Below are 18,694 nucleotides of genomic sequence, written 5' to 3'. Positions count from 1 at the left end.
TTTGATGGTTATGATTCTATGATAATTTTGATTCAAGAGAAAAGCTAGGGTCAATGACGGCACCAAGGCTTGGAGACCTTCCATGGTTGATAAACCGTACAGCATTTGAGAATTGCGTATGAAGAGGGAACTGAGTATCAATAGACAACCAGAAAATAAAAGGACCGAGCTTTCCTTCACCCATGGTAATGGAGGAATTCTTGATTGAACCGGGAAGGGTATTTGTGACTATGAACAATAGGGTGTAGGAGTTCATGAGGACAGAAGAGTACAATCACACGATCACATCACCAGTAGAGAAGGAATGGGTGAAGGAAAACTTAATCCTTTAAAAGAAAGGGAAAAAAATGCTGGCATCTGAGGCCAATGATCCACAAAGACCTTAATGGTTCAAAGGGTAAAGCCGGAGAGGTATTAAATCCTGTGAGTTTCCATTTACTCCATGGATTTAAAACACAGTATTAGGATCAGTATTGGTCCTGGCCGATACTAATACTGATACAGATTAGCTGATAGGGGGTTGTATTTGACAGTTTTGCCCTCATTTTTTTTTAAATGAAAAAAAACCCCACTCTTGGAAATAGTTGCCTTTAGTATGGACCCATACACCGTTACCATATCGGTCAGGTAATCAATATCGGACTATCGGTACTAGCAATATACATATCGACCAATACGATACTGATTACCGATACATTGAACCGCAACTCGAAGTGGGAGATTCTGTCTCTCTTGTGAGTAATTGGAAACTCACCTATCTCCCAACCATTCTGATGTTAACTCATCTTTTTTTTTTTTTGGTAAACGCTGATGTTAATTCATCTGCTTGAGTGTTCATTGGTCAACCAATGTTTCTATACTTTTGGTTTTTAAGGAGTTCGAACTCACTTCTTCAGTAGCCAGTTTCCATATAAACTTATCAAACACCCAACCAGACAACAGGAGATCTCAAAACCAGTATAGTATCTAATACACAAAATGGAATAAGAGGATAGTGTTTCCTATTTCTCAGTCACATCTGTGGTTAAGAATTTGTTAAGTTCTGGATATGGCTTGGGTGGTTGCTCTTGGGATGAGACTCCTACGTGGTTTTGGCCCTTTCCATTCTCTCCACTCTTTGAAAATCCTTAGCTTTGGATGACAATTATCCATTTCCATTTCCATATCCTCTTCTCACTTTTTTTTTTATTTCTAATTTTAAATTTTATTTTCCTTGCATTTTCACAAGTTTAAAAATACATTAACAAATTAGGGTGCTCAACTCGCCATGTGTCACTATCAAATCCTAGATAAGATGAACCTTACCACAAGAGTTCGAAAGAATGCATTCCATTCCCACCATACAATCTAAACTGTTCAATGAAAAATTTCGATAAAACTGTTTGGGATTGGATGTTTACATATATGTAAATAGAAATGAATATAAAATATCAAAACAATAGCTTTTATAATTTTTTTTAAATTGAAATTATACCAACGAGATGCTTGGATGGTTCTCATTCACAAGGATAAATTTAGGGGTGTCAAATGGTTGGTTTGGTCCGAATCGATATTGTACATGTACTAGCCCAAACCAAAGCTGAACCATTAAGTGGAATCTTGTTTGTGCTTTTATCAAGTATTCCTAATGACCGAACAGGATCTTATTGGTCTGTTATCGGTTCAGTTTCGATTTTCATTTATAAGAAAAATAAATTAATGCAGAAAACTTTTTTATCGGTTAAGTTGGTTTTTAAGTTTCGTTCGGCCTTAATGGTTGGTCCGGCCAATTCGGTTTAGTGTTGGTTCTTTAAAACCCCAAACCGCACCAGTTTGGTTAGTCCAATAGGTTCGAGTTGCTTTTTGACATCCATAATATTATGTACTTTAGTATGTGGTAGATAAGGATTTTCATTCTCTCAAGTACGATGCACTGCCCAATGCACATTTTAAAATGCAAATGACGATGTCCGTTGCACTTGAGAGAGAATAAAAATTCAAGAATATGTTTTTGGCCACCGTCGGATGTACTTTACAAGGATAAAAATTTGGTTACCAGTGCAGCATTATAATACACTTGGACATAGTGACATATAATTTTGTTTAAAAAAAAAAAAATCTACCTATTACCTTGAAGTATAGAATTCAGTGTTGGTGAGAGTTATACAGTGAGATGTGGATGTGGCGAGACTCATCGCCTCCGTCCAAATCCAAATGATCTAGTAGACTTAACCATTCACTTCGATCAACAACCATAGATTCCCCGGTTGGCGGGAGTTGGAACTCGTCCAAACAAACAAACCCAGATCAGAGGGCCCACCACTTAATTATCAGATTATTTACTCCAATCCAATGGTCTTGGGAGTTGGTTTTTTTTTTGTGGGGGGGGGGGGGGTTAAGTAGTGAATTTATTGCTTGGGAGTTGGTGTAAAGTGAGGAGAATTTTGTGTATACATTTTTTATTTTTTTGAGAAAATTACTTAGGCCTCCCTAACCTTTCTGACAATTTAGTGAACCACTCCTGCCCTTCTGACAACTGCTCAAACCCCTTTTATTTTTTAAACTGGATTTCACTTAGCCCCAATCCGTTAGTTTTTTAACGATAGATAACAGATAAATGTGAAACAACTAAAAAAATACTAATTATAACTTTTTTACCTATAGGAAGTTATCCTATTGCCCTTACATTCTTTCCTGTTCTTGTTCCTCTTCTTCTTCTTCTTTCCTGCAAATCCACTTGCTCCCACCCCTATGCAACCCCATCCACGCAGATCGCAATCCCCACTCTTCCACCTGAGAAACATATTAAATTTTTCTATCTCTCTACCATTGCCCTTAATGAATAGGTAAGTCAAATCCCATTGTCATCTTCTACCTGCCAAAATCTCTCAACTCAACCCTAACCTGCAAATAGAAAGGATTTATCTAAAAAAAAAATTTCTGTCGCATCCCCAGGAAAGGATTTTTCTTGCAAACCCATCTGGATTATCAGCAATGGAACTGAAACAAGTTCTAAGATTTTCCGGCCGGAGATGGAGCATTGATCCAAGCTATCGTTGAGAAATGAGATCCTCCAATGAGTTCCATAGTTGCGAGCAAGAAGGCACCGAAAACTATAGGATCCAATATATAATTAAACCCCAAGCCTGAGTATAAGTAATTAACCAAAGGAAGAAGAAATCATCACAGAATGACACTGATCTAATTAAGAGTACAGCAACCAGTGAACAAAAAGCAAATCTGAAGATAAAACACCCACATTTTGGGTGATATCAAATTACTTTCAATTTGAGGGGCAGGTTGCCACCAAAATAAGATCAAAGGACCCTGCAAAGGGCTATAATAAAACCCTGGAAGGACAGCTGAATCTGATGGACAGATTCAGATTAATTGCAGAAGGAAAATATGAAGAAAAATGCCCAAAAAATAGGGTACCGCCAATGGAGATTCTTCAATGAGACAAATTAACTCAGATCAGTCTTCAACCAAGGATCGAGTGTTCATACCTAAAGGCCCAAAACAGTCCTAAATTTCAATTAACAGTAGCAGCCAGATTGAGAGTACCAAGGAAAATAAAATTAATCGACAACCAAGACATTAGCAGTACCACTAGATCAAAGTTACAAAAAAAATTAATGTAGATAACCAAATAACTCCATGGTCTTCAGGTAGATAATAGCATTACCGAAGAGAACCTACAAAGTTACAAAAAAAATTGATATGAGGATTTAAGTGTCTCCGTCTGGAAACATGATTTTGTTTGTTCATTTTGTTTTCATTTGTTAGTGATCTAGGATTTGGGTTCAGTTAGGGTTTTCTCTAGTGATCTGGGAGTGCAGTTTGATGAGATCGTGAGTTTGTTGCCCTAGAATTGTTCTGCAAGTGATCTAATTTGCTCTAAGGCAATAAGGGAACCTCTTGCTTGGACAAAGGCTTGCACTGCATAAGCTGAGAAATCTGCTCATCAATGTGGCCATGGGAGTTCAAAGGGACGGAATCCACACTCATCTTCTTTTTCTCTATTCATGGGAACCTCCCCTGCCCTGAAGGGCATCTGAAGCCATGGAAGTGAAACGAGAAGGATGAGGAGGTGGGTTTTGGAGAGAAGAGTGTTGTTGCATCTCATCTGGGTTCAAGGTTTGCAGGAGGAAAAAGAAGAAGCAGAGGAGGAGGAAGAAGAAAGGGGAAAAGGTGGGTTTTTGTGTTTTGTAAGTAAGGGCATTTTGGTCACATCAGGTTAATTATTAACACCGTTAACGATCTGGTGTTAAGTGAAGCCCAGTTTGAAAAGTAAGGGAGGTGTGAATAATTGTCAGAATGACAGGAGAGATTCCCTACATTGTCAGAAAGGTCAGGGAGGTCTAAGTAATTTGCTCCATATTTTTTTGGATAGAAAGTATACACACTTTTATTCATTTTCTTTTAACGGTCACCAACCATCCCAGACAAAAATGACATAGATTTTCTTTTTAATTTAAAAATTATTTTTTAGCACTGTCTGATTTGTCTTTAATTTTATTTTTTTTTCGTTTTTCAAAAAATTATTTAATAAAACAGACACCTCAAAGCCGCGTAGAAGAGAGGGAAAGATAGAGTTTGCAGCGAAGAACGTGAGATGGCAATGGCTATGGCGCTTCGCAGGCTCTCCTCTTCCGTGAGCAAGCCGATTCGGTCTCCCTTTCAAGGCGGATCCCTCTACTACATGGTGTGCTTTTTCCCTCTTTTCTGCTTTTCCTTCTTATTGTTATTGTAGCCAAACCAATCAGCTGATGTTCTGTAAGAAATTGAGATGTGAAGTTCAAGTTCATCTTACCCTCCTTTTCATTTTAATCTAATCTAACCTACTCCATCTTTAATTTCCTTATTGTTTAGACTTCTTTGCCGGATGAAGCCGTTTACGACAAGGAGAAATCTGGTGTTACGGTTAGCCAATGCATTTCCCAGCTAGTTCACCCCATCCCCCTCCAGTGGATTAATTTGAACTCATAAATGTAGTTCTCCCTCTTAATGATCCGTGATTCTTGTATTTTCCTTATTGGGTTCTGTTGATATCCTTTGATATAACTTTGTTTCAATTTGAACTCTTACTTGGAAAAAACTTCATTCCAGTGGCCAAAGCAGTTGAATGCTCCGCTTGAGGTAATCGATCCAGAGATTGCCAATATTATCGAGCTTGAGAAAGCAAGGCAATGGAAGGTATTTTTTTTCCAAATGTGTTTTCTTTTATTGCGTTGATGGTACACTCTGTTTTTTCGAATTTTGCGATTTCATGTTCATGTGAACTGTTCCTTATCTTGGAAAGTTTATGTAGATTTTAGGCGCATTCCTGCTCAAGAAATTTTAGTTACTTACTTATGGAATCACTTGTCAAAGATATTGATTCAAGTTTCCACTCCGACATTTTCTTCTTGTTGGCGTGGACATCAACTTTAAGTTCAGTTTGTGATGCAATTTTCTTATTGGTAACTCTCGTGTTTTGCCAAGGGTCTCGAACTCATACCTTCGGAGAATTTCACTTCTCTCTCCGTGATGCAAGCTGTTGGGTCCATCATGACCAATAAATACAGTGAAGGATATCCCGGTGCCAGATATTATGGAGGAAACGAGTATGAGATTTTCCCGCCTCCCTCCTTTGATACTTCTTTTTGTTCCCTTTATTCTTGTTGTTCCTATTATATTCTCGGGTCTCAGTGATGTCTTTTTTGTATTCACAATGTTTATTATCTGGTTTATCCTTCAAGTTTCTATTTCCTGGCTAAGATATAAATACATGGGATTTACAATCTTTTAGGTACATTGACATGGCGGAGTCCTTGTGTCAGAAGCGTGCCCTGGAAGCTTTCAGGTTGGATCCTGCAAAATGGGGAGGTAAATGACCAGGATGCATATAGTTGGTTAGGGTTGTGGCTTTAGGCAATCCCACCCAACCTGAATCATATGATTAAAATGACATATTACGGGGTTAGTGATACGGTATTGGTAATACTAGAATTACCACACAAGATTTTAGTTCCTTTAATCAACTCCCTGTACTGAAAGCTTCATTGCTTATTTTCTTGCAGTGAATGTGCAACCATTGTCGGGCTCACCTGCTAATTTTCAAGTTTACACTGCACTATTGAAGCCACATGAGAGAATCATGGCACTTGATCTTCCTCATGGTGGGCATCTGTCACATGGCTATCAGGTGCTTACTACTCCCCTTCGGTTTAACTCTATTGTTTGTGGAATGCATCACCCATCCTTGAAGGTCCTAATATTAATGATTTTTCTTCAATTTTTTTCAGCATGTTGGTGAAGATAAAAACTCTGTATCTTGTAATGATTCTCTGATAATCTCCCTTTTCTCTCAACACACCACCTCTTTCATATTAATAGAGGGTATAGAAAAGAAATGAAATTGTGTTTGCTCTCTTCCTTTTTGTGTTGAATATGGAATCAGTTATTAAAAGGTGACTGAATAACCAGAGAACAGTGAAACACAAGCAAATACATCCTTTCTTCAGCTCTTTACTTTGATATTCCCGCTTCATCTTCATATTCTTTCATTCTAATTATACAAATTTTCCTTTCCAATCATGGAACCTTGAAATTTTATATCCCTGTGATGTGGAGCTAAAGGTTATAGATCCTCCACTGGTTTATAAAACAAGGGTTAGTGTATATAAATATATACACTGCTTTATGTATGCATGTGTGTGTGTCCCTGTGAAATATGTTTCAGAGATGCTCGTACAGTATCTTTTTCTTTTCTTTACCTTGAAAAAAAAAAAGCTTTCATGATATGGAATAATGGAAGGCTATCAATAGACTCTCTTAGTGGAGCTTCATATGAGTATGTGTGATATTTTTAATCTTATGTTCTTGAGGAAATTAAAATAGGTGGAAAGTGGAGAGAATTGAATCAGCACTATTACATAATTATGTATGAAAATAGTTGCTTATCGTCTTTTGTTGTTTGAAGATCATTCGATCTTTCCATTAGGAAATTGTTTCCAGGATTTATTGTTGCTTGTGTGTGTGTGTGTGTTTGGAAGCAGATATCTTGTTTATGGAACACTGTTAACCATCCAAGTCATGATTTGTGGTGTATAGGCTTCATCGTTTGTTTTGCATTCTGCAGACTGATACCAAGAAGATCTCTGCTGTGTCTATATTTTTTGAGACAATGCCATATAGATTGAATGAAAGCACAGGGTACATTGACTATGACCAGGTACCTTCTTTGTTTTTTCTCCCCCATCCATTTGGCTCTTTTGGATTTATGTTTTTAATGTAACTGTACCTTCTGATATTCTGTTACATCATTATCCGTGGAAAATGAGGTCAAGGAAAAAAAGGGTTCTGAAGTAGTTCAAATCTAGACTAAAAAAGAATCACCTCAGGAGAAGGGAGTGAAGTCAAGATGAGTGGAATGTGGCAGTTGTTACCCTGTTTAGACAAACTGCTGGAAGGCCATTTCACCTTAAAATTCTTGCTGGGAAGGCTATCTTTCCAAGCTTAGCAAGATATGCCACCACTATGAGTCATGAGGATGGCTGATTCCACCATTTCTTTACTGTTTAAGAGATTCTGGGTTGGCCAGATCAAATTGTGTGGTCCAGCTTAATTCTACGGACTGTATGTGAGACTGTGAGTTTCCCCTTGTATTATTAGTCATCAAACTGCTTCACAAAATTTTGAATTTTTAACCACTTTACAAAGCTTACTCTGCCACATGGCAAAGTTATCTTCAACTGAAATTTGAATGCGAGTTAGGAATGGCAGGCAGAGCTCTGCATGGTTGGTTTTTAAGTGCCAAATAAGCAGCAACATGGCAAATATGGTGCCTATCTTTCTGAGATTGGAAAGATGTTCCAACCTACCCTCCTTTGGGATGTGTTTGCTAGTAAATATATCTGGTTGACCATGGAATCTTCCACATCGCAGCATAAAAACACAAAAGGACTCATGCTGCTGTATCACTCTTTGTTGTTAATGTAAATTTCATCAGAAAGACACTAAAATAAAATGGAAAATACAGCCCTCCATTTCGGCCATTCATTTAATTAGAAAATTTAAATATTTTAAAGGGATGAAATTATGAGTAGAAAGAGTAGAATTCATATACAATCCTCCAGTGAGATCTTAGATCTTTCCTTAGCAATTTACCAGGAACTTGGATCCTTGAAATGCAGCGAATAAGCCAAGAAACTATAGCTTATACGTGACTCCTTAAATAGCTAATAATTGCTTCAAAAAGGTGGAAGCAAACCCTTGTTAAGGTTCCAGTTTTGGATATGGCCCCTAGGTTGAAACAGAAGCAACACTTGTCTCAATGCCTAGTACAGAAATAAATGAAGATAGAGATTCAAGTGATAAAGTATGCCCCCCAACTAGATTACCTATATGAAACACCAAGCAGGCAGGTTCATGAATGATGTTTTCAGCAGTTATCTGCTCCACACTGGGCGAACCAGCTTTTACTGTGGGTACGATAGCTGGTACACCAATGGCGCACCTATTGATATTGGAAGACCCTAAAGTTCTTCCAATTTTTCATTTATGTGTTCAATGGAATTCATATAGAAAGAATCCCCATCAAGTAGAGTTTTTTTCTTTCGACCATATTTTGATTGCTAATATGATATAGAAAGACAACAAGAAAGAGATAGTTGAATCGAAATAAAACCTTTTTAGTTCTTTTTCTCTCTAAGGGCAATAGGAGTGTTCTACCATGTTCAATCAAGATGCTAAAAGGGTTATACAATATATCTGGTGTGGAAGTAGGCAAACGTTTTCTATTGGCATATAGGAAGTTTCACTGACAGAGGGATCCCTGCATCTAAACATGGTTCAAAATGATTTTGTCTTCATCCGCTTTATGATTAGGAAATTTAATCCTACTTCTATTTAATTATGATACTTCTAGGTTCCAGTAAAAATCATGCATGTAAATTGAAATATCAAGCTGTTTCGGTTTAAGTCATGGATTGGTTGGTTGGTTTCCATCATGCCTCATCCTAATGCATAATTTAGTCGTTGTAAGCTAATTCTCATAGATTAAATTTTTATAAGAACAAAATTGACTTGCTATGAGAATATGTTGATGACAGTTTGAGAAGAGTGCTGCCCTCTTCAGGCCCAAATTAGTAGTTGCAGGTGCTAGTGCTTATGCACGCCTTTATGACTATGCACGTATGCGCAAGGTAAAAGCTACACCAACCTTGATTCCTGCCACACAATCATCTAAAGAAGATTTTCTTAACTCTCTTCAATGGTTTAGAAAATCTGAGTGCAATTGTCATGGATTTGACAGGTTTGTGATAAGCAGAAAGCTATCCTGTTAGCAGATATGGCACACATTAGTGGGTTGGTTGCAGCTGGTGTCATCCCATCACCTTTTGAATATGCGGACGTAGTGACAACTACAACACACAAATCACTTCGTGGGCCACGTGGAGCCATGATCTTCTTTAGGAAGGGAGTGAAAGAGATTAACAAACAAGGCCAAGAGGTGAGTTCTTAAAAGGGAAGGCGACATAATTTTAGCTACCCTACGCAATGCTTTTCCAGCATAGTTCTTTTGTGCTACATTTGGTGATCTATTTGGGTTTTCTCTTTTTGTTTTAAAGTTGAGATTGTGATTGTTTGAATATTTGCAACTAAAAGTATTACTTCTTTTGCATCCAAAGGTCTTGTATGATTTTGAAGACAAGATCAATCAGGCCGTCTTTCCAGGGCTTCAAGGTGGTCCACACAATCACACAATTACTGGGTTAGCGGTTGCACTGAAACAGGTCTGTGTTCTTGTGGATGATTTTTTTTTTTTTTTTTGGAGATGCATGTTTCAGGAAGAGTGAATATAGGACTAACCATTTTGTTTGCTACTTGTAGTTCCTTTTTCCTTTTCATTTTGTCCTACATAAACCAGGAACATTCTCTATACCATCATCTTTAGGAGTCAAATACAAGTTGTCATCCACAAGATGAAAACAATAGTGGAGTAAATAGAGTAATAGACTGGTTACTGTTGAGTCTTAGCAAGAGCATAGATGAGAACTGCATTTTAAATTACCTGCGGAATTTTGAAACTTTAAAGACTTGTGAAAATTTATAAGTTGATAAATGTATCTGCAGTCCATTATAAGTGTCTTACATAGAAAATTTCTGTAGCTGGAAGTATGTTCTTGTTGTGTGGATTATATTGTATGTGTAGCTCTTCAAAAAACCCTCATGAGCATTACACATAGTAGAGCCATTAGCCTGCAGTTTCGTCATTCAATCTTTACACTTCATAGTCCTACCCCACCCCTTTCTTTGGGAATGTGGAATTCGTGCCCAGTAAAATACTTGTGGTTAACATTGGCATAGTACTTGTAATTTCCAAATTCTGTCCCGACTTCAAATGGACTGAGCTTGTCCTTTCTATACATGATATTGGTCCCCCCCCCCCCCCAAACCCGTGTGCACCCAGGTACACTCCCAATCCTGTTGGGGTTAGATTCTTTTCAATTCATTTCTGCGCTTGGGTGACAGATATGTGATTGCAGGCAACAACTCTAGAGTACAAAGCCTACCAAGAGCAAGTTCTCAGTAATTGCTCAAGATTCGCGCAGGTATAACCTATGGAAAATTAGTATTTGTATTTAATATTGTTTATTCTCCATGATCATTCTTTTTCTTCCACATTTTACAAATACTATTGGGGTTCAGAAGGGGAAAGTTTTCTTTGGTAGTCTTGATGCGTTTAGCATCTTTGAATGGGATTTGATGCCAGGTCTGGGAACTATAAACGGTCTGAGCATGGGAATTTTTTAGGACTGTTGGGGGTTTTTCAATAAAGTATGTGATTGGTGATTTTTGGCTGGTAGTTTTGAGTTTTGAACCTAACTCATTTTGCAGAGTTTGGTAGAGAAGGGCTATGAGCTTGTCTCTGGTGGAACTGAAAACCATTTGGTCTTGGTGAATCTTAAAAACAAGGTAAGAGAATAATATTTTTGTGCGTCTTTCGTTGTTAAACTATGTTTTAGATGTTTGTGGGAAAATTTTGAACTCCATTGATGACTAGTTTGCATCAGTTTGATCCTTACAAATTTAGTCAAACCTTTTCTATTCAATATGACTCTTGAAAGTCTAAGCCCACCAGAGAATTACCAGATATAGTAATACGTCTGAAATATACAATTTGTGGTTTTTAGTGTTAAAATGAGGCTATGAATAAGTAGAACTGTTGCTTCAAACTTTTGGTCTACAGGGTATCGATGGTTCCAGAGTTGAAAAGGTTTTAGAATTGGTTCACATTGCAGCCAACAAGAACACTGTTCCTGGGGATGTGTCTGCCATGGTTCCCGGTGGAATCCGGATGGGTAGAAACCTCTAATTCAATCAGTTTCACCTTCTTTTATTTATATTCATGACCTGTTCAGCTTGAATAGTCTCTGTCTTTGTTAATTCAGGAACCCCAGCCCTAACATCAAGAGGATTTGTTGAAGAGGATTTTGTCAAAGTAGCCGACTGTTTTGACACTGCTGCGAAGTTGGCAGTGAAGATCAAGTCTGAAACCAAAGGTTGATAATTCTCTAGCATATTTTAATATCTCTGTATATGACTGCATTTTTTTTTTGGGGGGCTACATGTTGACCTGCAGCATGAATATGGGTATGTAAGGATGGATAAATTTACTTAGACAATATGCATCATGTTATGTATGATTTTTCACGTGTCAGGGACAAAATTGAAGGACTTCGTGGCTACAATCCAGACTCGTGCCGACATCCAAGCTGAAATTTCAAAGCTTCGCCATGAGGTTGAGGAGTACGCAAAGCAATTCCCAACAATTGGGTTTGAAAAAGAAACAATGAAGTACAAAAACTGAGGGAAATAGAAGTATCTTATTCTGTTAGGTATGTGATTTCTTGTACTTCAATATTTTTTTTCTTCGTTTTCAAGGGGCCAATAAACTCTTTATACTTGGGAAAATGATCTCAAGTTTGACAATCTCCTGCTTTTTTTCTTTTAAATGCCACTAATTGGCCTGTGTTTTTATAACATAGTAAAGAAGATTCGGAATTTTAGTTGCTCAGAATCGATTTCTCACTCTATCTCATTCATGTTTGTGCAGAACATTGAAATTGCAGCGAAAATTGTAACTCGAAAGATCCTCTGGAATTAGTGCAGGCAATTGAGAGAATGAAATCTTCATGTGGCCTGTGGGGATATGGTTATGAAGGATGAAAGATTGTAGAGCTTGCAGCTATAATATCAAGGAGAACATTCCGTTGAAATTTTCTAAACAAAACTGTGTACATATTATTCACTAATGGTCCGCAATATAAACTGGCCTTCAATTATGAAGTATATCTATAATCTCTGTGTGCCATCAATGGGTTCTGGACATGGTGTCTCATCTTGGTGAAATGAACAAGCCCCTGATTGTCTTGGGTTCAAAAGTAGAATGATTTAGAAAGCACTTGTTGATGTGAGAGTAAGTTTTCAACCATTGGATTGGGGTGTATTGGTGTGGAAGAACAGCAGCTTTTTCACCCTTTTCTCTTTTAGAGAGAGAAATGCTTACATGGCCAACTTTTGTTACAGAGGATTTGGCAAGGACAGTGGCTTGTTATTGCCATATCCAATTCCCTACTTTGGGAGGGATAGGGAACTCAAGGGGAGACACAAAACTTGCAACTGCTCAATCATAAACTACTCTCTACCTACCTGAAGCCAAGAAGCACTTTCCAACTATCTAGTATAGTACATGAGCTACTTCATCATAATTTTGGTGGCAAGTGCACATGTTTGGCTGGATAGCCCGTCCATAGATTCGTAGCTGGGTGGCATGTATCATGCATAGGTGTGCCATATAGTAGGTTGGGTAGAGTAGAAATTATGTGATTGATGGATAAGTAGGCTTCAAGGTTCTTTGTTCACATGTTAAGTTTCAATCCAATTTGAATTCGCAAGAAGTGGAAAAACAAGACATTGTAATCCAGCAGAAAAGCTGCATGGTGATACGTGAGATTGTCTATGACTAAACTAGATAATGAAATTTGACATGTGGTAGGTCAAACTAGACCATTCCCTAGATATCCAGTCGCGAGAATCACCCCATCATCCGTCTCCTTGGAACAACTAGATTTACCATCCCAGCCAAATTCCTGCCTTTATATTTACAAAACCATATGAAATATGCATTAGGCTGTTTGGCTTAAGTTGGCCCAAAGAATCCTAACAGGCCGACAACTTTCGATACTGTCGGTTTGCATTAGGGAAGGGTAATTTTAATTTTGTCTATAGGAAGTGGGAGTGTAATGAATGATCACAAAATGCTCCAATTAGGTTTTGGTCGGTTCGGATTTTACCTGAACCCAACTCAAGTGATCTTTAGGTAGGCTTTTTATATTGGGCTCAGACCTCCTCAGGTAAACTGATCCAATTGCCCTCCGTTGTACCTTGTTTGATATGTATTCTTGGAATAAATTTTAGATCTAGAACGCATTCTAAAATGAAAAAATAGAAAAAAAATTGAATTTCAGAATGCCTTTGAGACACAGTCACACAGGATCAATCCTGACAATACATATCAAATATACCAAACAGAGTTTTGCATTCTCAGAATAGATTATGAGGCCAGAACGCATTCTAAAAAATTCATTTCTTCTCAATTTTCCGACATTTCTCCGCTAATGTAATTCATCGAGGCAAAGCCAACGGACGCTGGGCTCGTGATGTTGGCAAGATCTTTCTACGAAGAAGTTATTTTTGGCATTTCATATTTGTGTGGTGACCAATTGCTGTTAAATCTGTGTAAAAAATCATCTCAAGAAACTGACTTCCTTTGTCTGGAAGATGGAGATATCAAGATAACTTCCCTCCTGTCCCCAAAATGATAAAAAGAAGGTGTCTTATCCCAAAACGATTCTTTGGGTCAGATAGATCGTACATCAATCAGAAACGGAGAAACCGATAAAAACGAAAGAGTGACCAGCAAGAGGGAGGGTTATGTAGTTTTCTCTTCCTCTTCTCATGGCGTCTCTGCCTTCTGTTGCCGTAAGTGGCACTCTCAAGCTGGAGTCTGAGTTCAGGAAAAGCCCCCCAATTTCGGTTGCCACCGAAAAGGTAATCAGTTTGCTTTGAATTCGATTCCATCCTTAGAACATGTGAAATTAGAGAGGGATTTTGCTTTCCAAGGAATAATATTTTCTGGGTTGTGCCTCATCAGTTTGAGTCTTACTTCTGGACTGAACGCCTCTGCTGTTTCCAAGTGTGACTTTTCCGTAATATTTCAGAACTTATAATTGCACCAGTAGTCAAAGTAAATGCTTGTTTCTCTGCTACTTCATGGAATCGCGTTGAAGTTTGCAATCATTAGGTTATAGACTATAAGTTCAAGTAAACATTTTTTTTTCTGTGCATGGTGGATGATTTAACCTCTGAAGTATGTTGCGCGAAATCATTACTAGTTCATTGAAACTATGTTCTCTGATTATAGATTGTATCTCTAATTTCAGAGTCCGAGTATCTCCTACCAAAGAAGTTGCACAAGCATACAATTGGACACAAAATTGGACCCGAGATGTTTGGATTTCCAAGAAGCGCTCTCAATGCTAAAGGAAGGCACCGAGATCAAGTCATCCTTCTATGTTCCCCTCCTGCAAGAATGCATATCCAACAATTCAGTCTCAGAAGCCCAAGTTATCCACACACACATCATAAAGACCGGAACACATGAGGATCTGTTTCTTATGACATTCCTCGTCAATGTGTATGCAAAATGTGGGTCTGTGGTTGATGCCCGCAAGGTTTTTGATCAATTGCCTCGAAGGAATGTTGTTTCGTGGACAGCTTTGATAACAGGTTACATTCATAATTCCCAGCCAGAACTTGCCATCCAAGTCCTCCAAGAACTGTTGGAATGTGGGGCTTATCCTACAAATTACACCTTAGGGGCTGTTTTGAGTGCTTGTTCGTCCTTGCAAGCTATTGAGTTGGGGAAGCAAATTCATGCATACATTATCAAGTACCGGATGGAGTCTGATACCAGTGCGGTGAACTCTCTTTGCAGCTTGTACTCCAAATGTGGCAACTTAGAGTCCATGATCAAGGCATTTCGAAGAATCCAAGAAAAGAACGTTATCTCATGGACAACAGTTATATCTGCTTGTGGTGATAATGGTGAATCCATGATGGGATTGTGGTTGTTTTCTGAGATGCTGTCAGAGGATGCAAGACCAAATGAATTCACGCTGACTAGTGTCTTGAGCTTGTGTTGTATAATGCAGGCTTTGGATGTTGGACAGCAGGTTCATTCACTCAGTGTAAAACTTGGGTATGAATCAAACCTGCCCATTAAAAATTCTATAATGTATTTGTATCTGAAATGCGGTTGGATTGATGAGGCACAGAAATTGTTCAATGGAATGGAGACTGTTAGTTTGATCACATGGAACGCAATGATTGCAGGCCATGCCCAGATGATGGATCGTGAAAAGGATGATCTATCAGTTCACCGTAGTGGAATAGAAGCACTAAACATGTTTCTCAAACTGAACAGATCAAATATGAAACCTGACCTGTTCACTCTCTCTAGTATCTTGACAGTCTGTAGCAGTCTGGCCGCCTTGGAGCAAGGGGAACAAATCCATGCTCAGGCCATAAAAACTGGGTTCTTATCAGATATTGTTGTGGGAAGTGCACTTGTTAACATGTATAACAAATGTGGAAACATTGAAAGAGCGAGCAAAGCTTTTGTGGAGATGTCATACAGAACTTTAATATCATGGACTTCAATGATCACAGGTTTTGCTCAGCATGGTCGTTCAAACCAAGCTTTGCATCTGTTTGAGGATATGAGGTTGGCAGGGGTGAGACCAAACAAAATCACCTTTGTTGGTGTTCTTTCTGCTTGTAGCCATGCTGGATTGGTTGATGAGGCTCTGAGTTACTTTAACATGATGAAGAACGAGTACCAGATCAAGCCTGTGATGGATCATTATGCATGTTTGATTGATATGTTTGTAAGATTGGGCCAATTGGATGAAGCTTTTGAATTTATCAAAAAAATGGATGTTGAACCCAATGAATTCATATGGTCGATCTTGATTGCTGGTTGTAGAAGCCATGGGAAAATGGAGTTGGGATTTTATGCTGCTGAACGGTTACTTGAACTGAAGCCTAAAGATGCTGAAACTTGCGTCTTGTTGTTGAACATGTATCTCTCAGCTGGGAGATGGGAGGATGTATCAAGGGTGAGAAAACTGATGAAAGATGAGAAGGTTGGAAGATTAAAGGATTGGAGTTGGATTAGCATCAAAGATAAGGTTTTTTCCTTTAAACCTGATGACAAATCACACTCCCAGAATATAGAGATGTACAAACTTTTGGAGAACTTGCTTGACAAAGCAAAGACTCTGGGATATGTGTCATGGCAAAGCTTAGAAATAGCTGATGAGGATGAGAAATTTTCTTCTACCAGTCACCACAGTGAAAGGCTGGCCATTGCTTTCTGGTTATTGAACATGCCTAATAGTGCACATATAAGGGTTAACAAAAGTATTAGTATGTGTAGGGATTGCCATAGTTTTATTAAGTTCATCTCAGTGTTGACTGGAAGAGAGATAATCATTCGCGACAGCAAACGACTTCATAAATTCACTAATGGGCATTGTTCATGTGGGGATTTTGGTGGTCTTCTTTAATTCAATGATACTCTTCTCTCTAGTGTTGCTATGGAGAATCTCAATATCAACACTATTAAAAAATCTAAACGAAGAAACAAATTCATCTTGGTGACATGGAGTATTTGAACCTATTTTTCTGAAATTGCAATGATGCATCATGTTGTGAATGCTGAAACTTCTGAAATAGGTGGTATCATGAGAGTTTACAAAGCAGGGGCTAGAAAGTGTTTCTCAAAACTCCATTTGCTATCATTGGGCTCGATCAGTAGATTTTATCAAAGACTATGAAGGGAATCTTGTCTATGATACTCCTGCTATTGTTCTCCATTTAGTCCTATATTCTGCACATCTAACCCTTGGATCCCCATATTGTTGAAAGTTTGTTTCTCCATCATCACTCCATCTGAAAATTAGATGTTGACTTCTTTACCCTCAATTGGTGAGATAAAAGAAGTTGTTTTCAGTATTGGTGCTTATAAAGCACCTGTCATGATGGCAAAAATGTTGGGATTTCATTCAGTGGGATGTTGTAAACTTTGTCCAAATTTTTTTTATTTCTTTATCTTTACCTTTAGGAACAAATCACATACTCATTACTTGCATAAAAAAAATTCACATACTCATTACACTAGTCCCCAAGAAAGATAAAGCCCTCTTAGTAGAAGATTTTAGGCCTATTTACTTTTATGCACAATGGCCTATAAAATAGTTTCTAAGCTTTGAGCTAAAAGATCACAAGGGCTCATGACTCGTTTTATTTCTCCTTTTCAATTTGCCTTTTTCAAAGGGGACAAATTTTGTATTATTCTTGGTCATGAGATATTTCACTATATACGACACTATAAAGGTAAACAATGATGGATTGCAATAAATTGGATATGTCTAAGGCTTATCATCATCTAGAGTGGAGCTATATTTGTGCAATTCTTGAATTTTTTTTTGATTTTTCAAATCACTGGTGTAACCTTGTATGCTATCTTTTATCCCCTATGTCTTATTCCGTCAAACTAAAAGGTGGGTTTTTTTATCTTTTTGAACCAACACGGTGCGTTCAAGAGGGATGTCCGTTGAGTCTTTACCTTCTTATTTTGGCTATGGAGGGTTTCTCTCGTTTGCTTTCTGTCTATCGAGATCTCCATATGTTTAAAGGAATTAAAATTAATAGGACTACTCGTGAGATTATTCATTTTATTATTTGTGAATGATATTTTTTTATTTTATGTTAATCTATACGATATTATGACTATTCAAGCCATTCTGCATATTTTTCATGGTCTTGTGGATTAGCAAATTATTACTAATAAAAGTAAAGTGTTCTTTAATAGAAGGAGATGCCTCATTCTATGTGGGGTTTTCCCCTACTGGCGTATAAGGCTAGGAGTAAATGTTTCCTTAACATAGTTCACAGAATTCAAAATTAAACTTGCAGATTGGAAATTATCATTATTATCACAAGCTGGGAGATCTGTTCTTATAAAAACTGTTCCCAGTTATGTTCCAACTTATATTGATGCCCTGTTTTTTGTTTGAGAGAGAGAGAGAGAGAGAGCGAGAGAGTTAAATGTTTCATTAAATGATTTTTAATTTTTTGAAATCCCATCTTACTCTTGCATTAAACAACTTTTGGGAATAAAAGGGACTAAAAGTAAAGTTATAAATCTATTGACACCTTAGGGGGGGTGGCAATAAGAAAATCCCATTGATTATAAACACATGTGAGAGATAATGTATACATATTTCTTCTTTCTATCTTACTCCATCTGTGAGAGAGATATAGATTAGCCACGAACTGTAACAGCTGGATTATTGGAGTAATTACCTTATTATTGTTAAGAATAGATGTAAATTGAAAGTAAGTAAATAAGAGAGAAGAAAAAGGGAGATTATAGAAATAATTATGGAGAAATTTAGGGGTGAGAGAGAGAGAATTCAGGGAGAATAGATTGTCAGATGAGGGAGATATATCTGAGAGATTTCAGGGATTTAGGAGGTGAGGTTTAGGGAGAGAAGGTGAGAGTAAGGAAGAGTGAGCGGGATGGGTACGTTACGGAGAG

General features: G+C 37.8%; 2 protein-coding genes across 3 annotated transcripts; both read left to right on the top strand.

The window, feature by feature from the left end:
* The first annotated feature begins 4,527 nt into the window (after positions 1 to 4,527).
* Positions 4,528 to 12,318, top strand: LOC122657951 (serine hydroxymethyltransferase, mitochondrial). Of its 2 annotated transcripts, none has more exons than XM_043852757.1 (16): positions 4,528 to 4,684; positions 4,852 to 4,902; positions 5,089 to 5,175; positions 5,464 to 5,585; positions 5,771 to 5,847; positions 6,042 to 6,166; positions 7,103 to 7,195; positions 9,075 to 9,167; positions 9,278 to 9,475; positions 9,654 to 9,758; positions 10,512 to 10,577; positions 10,864 to 10,941; positions 11,216 to 11,327; positions 11,418 to 11,528; positions 11,688 to 11,864; positions 12,139 to 12,318. In XM_043852757.1, exons 1-15 carry the CDS (start codon positions 4,595 to 4,597, stop codon positions 11,834 to 11,836), a joined length of 1,557 nt encoding a protein of 518 aa, XP_043708692.1. In that variant the 5' UTR covers positions 4,528 to 4,594; the 3' UTR covers positions 11,837 to 11,864; positions 12,139 to 12,318. The 2 variants fall into 2 exon arrangements, with proteins under 2 accessions (XP_043708692.1, XP_043708691.1); XM_043852756.1 differs by having other exon boundaries at positions 12,083 to 12,318.
* Positions 12,319 to 13,909: 1,591 nt separating this feature from the next.
* On the top strand, positions 13,910 to 16,679 carry LOC122658848 (putative pentatricopeptide repeat-containing protein At5g52630). The gene is made up of 2 exons (XM_043853982.1): positions 13,910 to 14,079; positions 14,472 to 16,679. Exons 1-2 carry the CDS (start codon positions 13,987 to 13,989, stop codon positions 16,656 to 16,658), a joined length of 2,280 nt encoding a protein of 759 aa, XP_043709917.1. The 5' UTR covers positions 13,910 to 13,986; the 3' UTR covers positions 16,659 to 16,679.
* Positions 16,680 to 18,694: the final 2,015 nt, after the last annotated feature.

This window comes from Telopea speciosissima, chromosome 4 (assembly GCF_018873765.1).
Source record: "Telopea speciosissima isolate NSW1024214 ecotype Mountain lineage chromosome 4, Tspe_v1, whole genome shotgun sequence".
In the NCBI taxonomy this organism is placed as follows: Eukaryota; Viridiplantae; Streptophyta; class Magnoliopsida; order Proteales; family Proteaceae; genus Telopea; species Telopea speciosissima.
Note: the sequence above shows the minus strand (reverse complement) of the source record. Positions and strands in the feature narration are given on the sequence as shown.

Bases quoted from the DNA above. Each gene is read 5' to 3' on its own strand.
- LOC122657951 (XM_043852757.1), top strand. From the start codon at position 4,595: ATGGCAATGGCTATGGCGCTTCGCAGGCTCTCCTCTTCCGTGAGCAAG. The intron at 4,685-4,851 runs GTGTGCTTTTTC...CTTATTGTTTAG, and splicing joins GCGGATCCCTCTACTACATG to ACTTCTTTGCCGGATGAAGC. The intron at 9,168-9,277 runs GTAAAAGCTACA...TGGATTTGACAG, and splicing joins ACTATGCACGTATGCGCAAG to GTTTGTGATAAGCAGAAAGC.
- LOC122658848 (XM_043853982.1), top strand. From the start codon at position 13,987: ATGGCGTCTCTGCCTTCTGTTGCCGTAAGTGGCACTCTCAAGCTGGAG. The intron at 14,080-14,471 runs GTAATCAGTTTG...CTCTAATTTCAG, and splicing joins TTTCGGTTGCCACCGAAAAG to AGTCCGAGTATCTCCTACCA.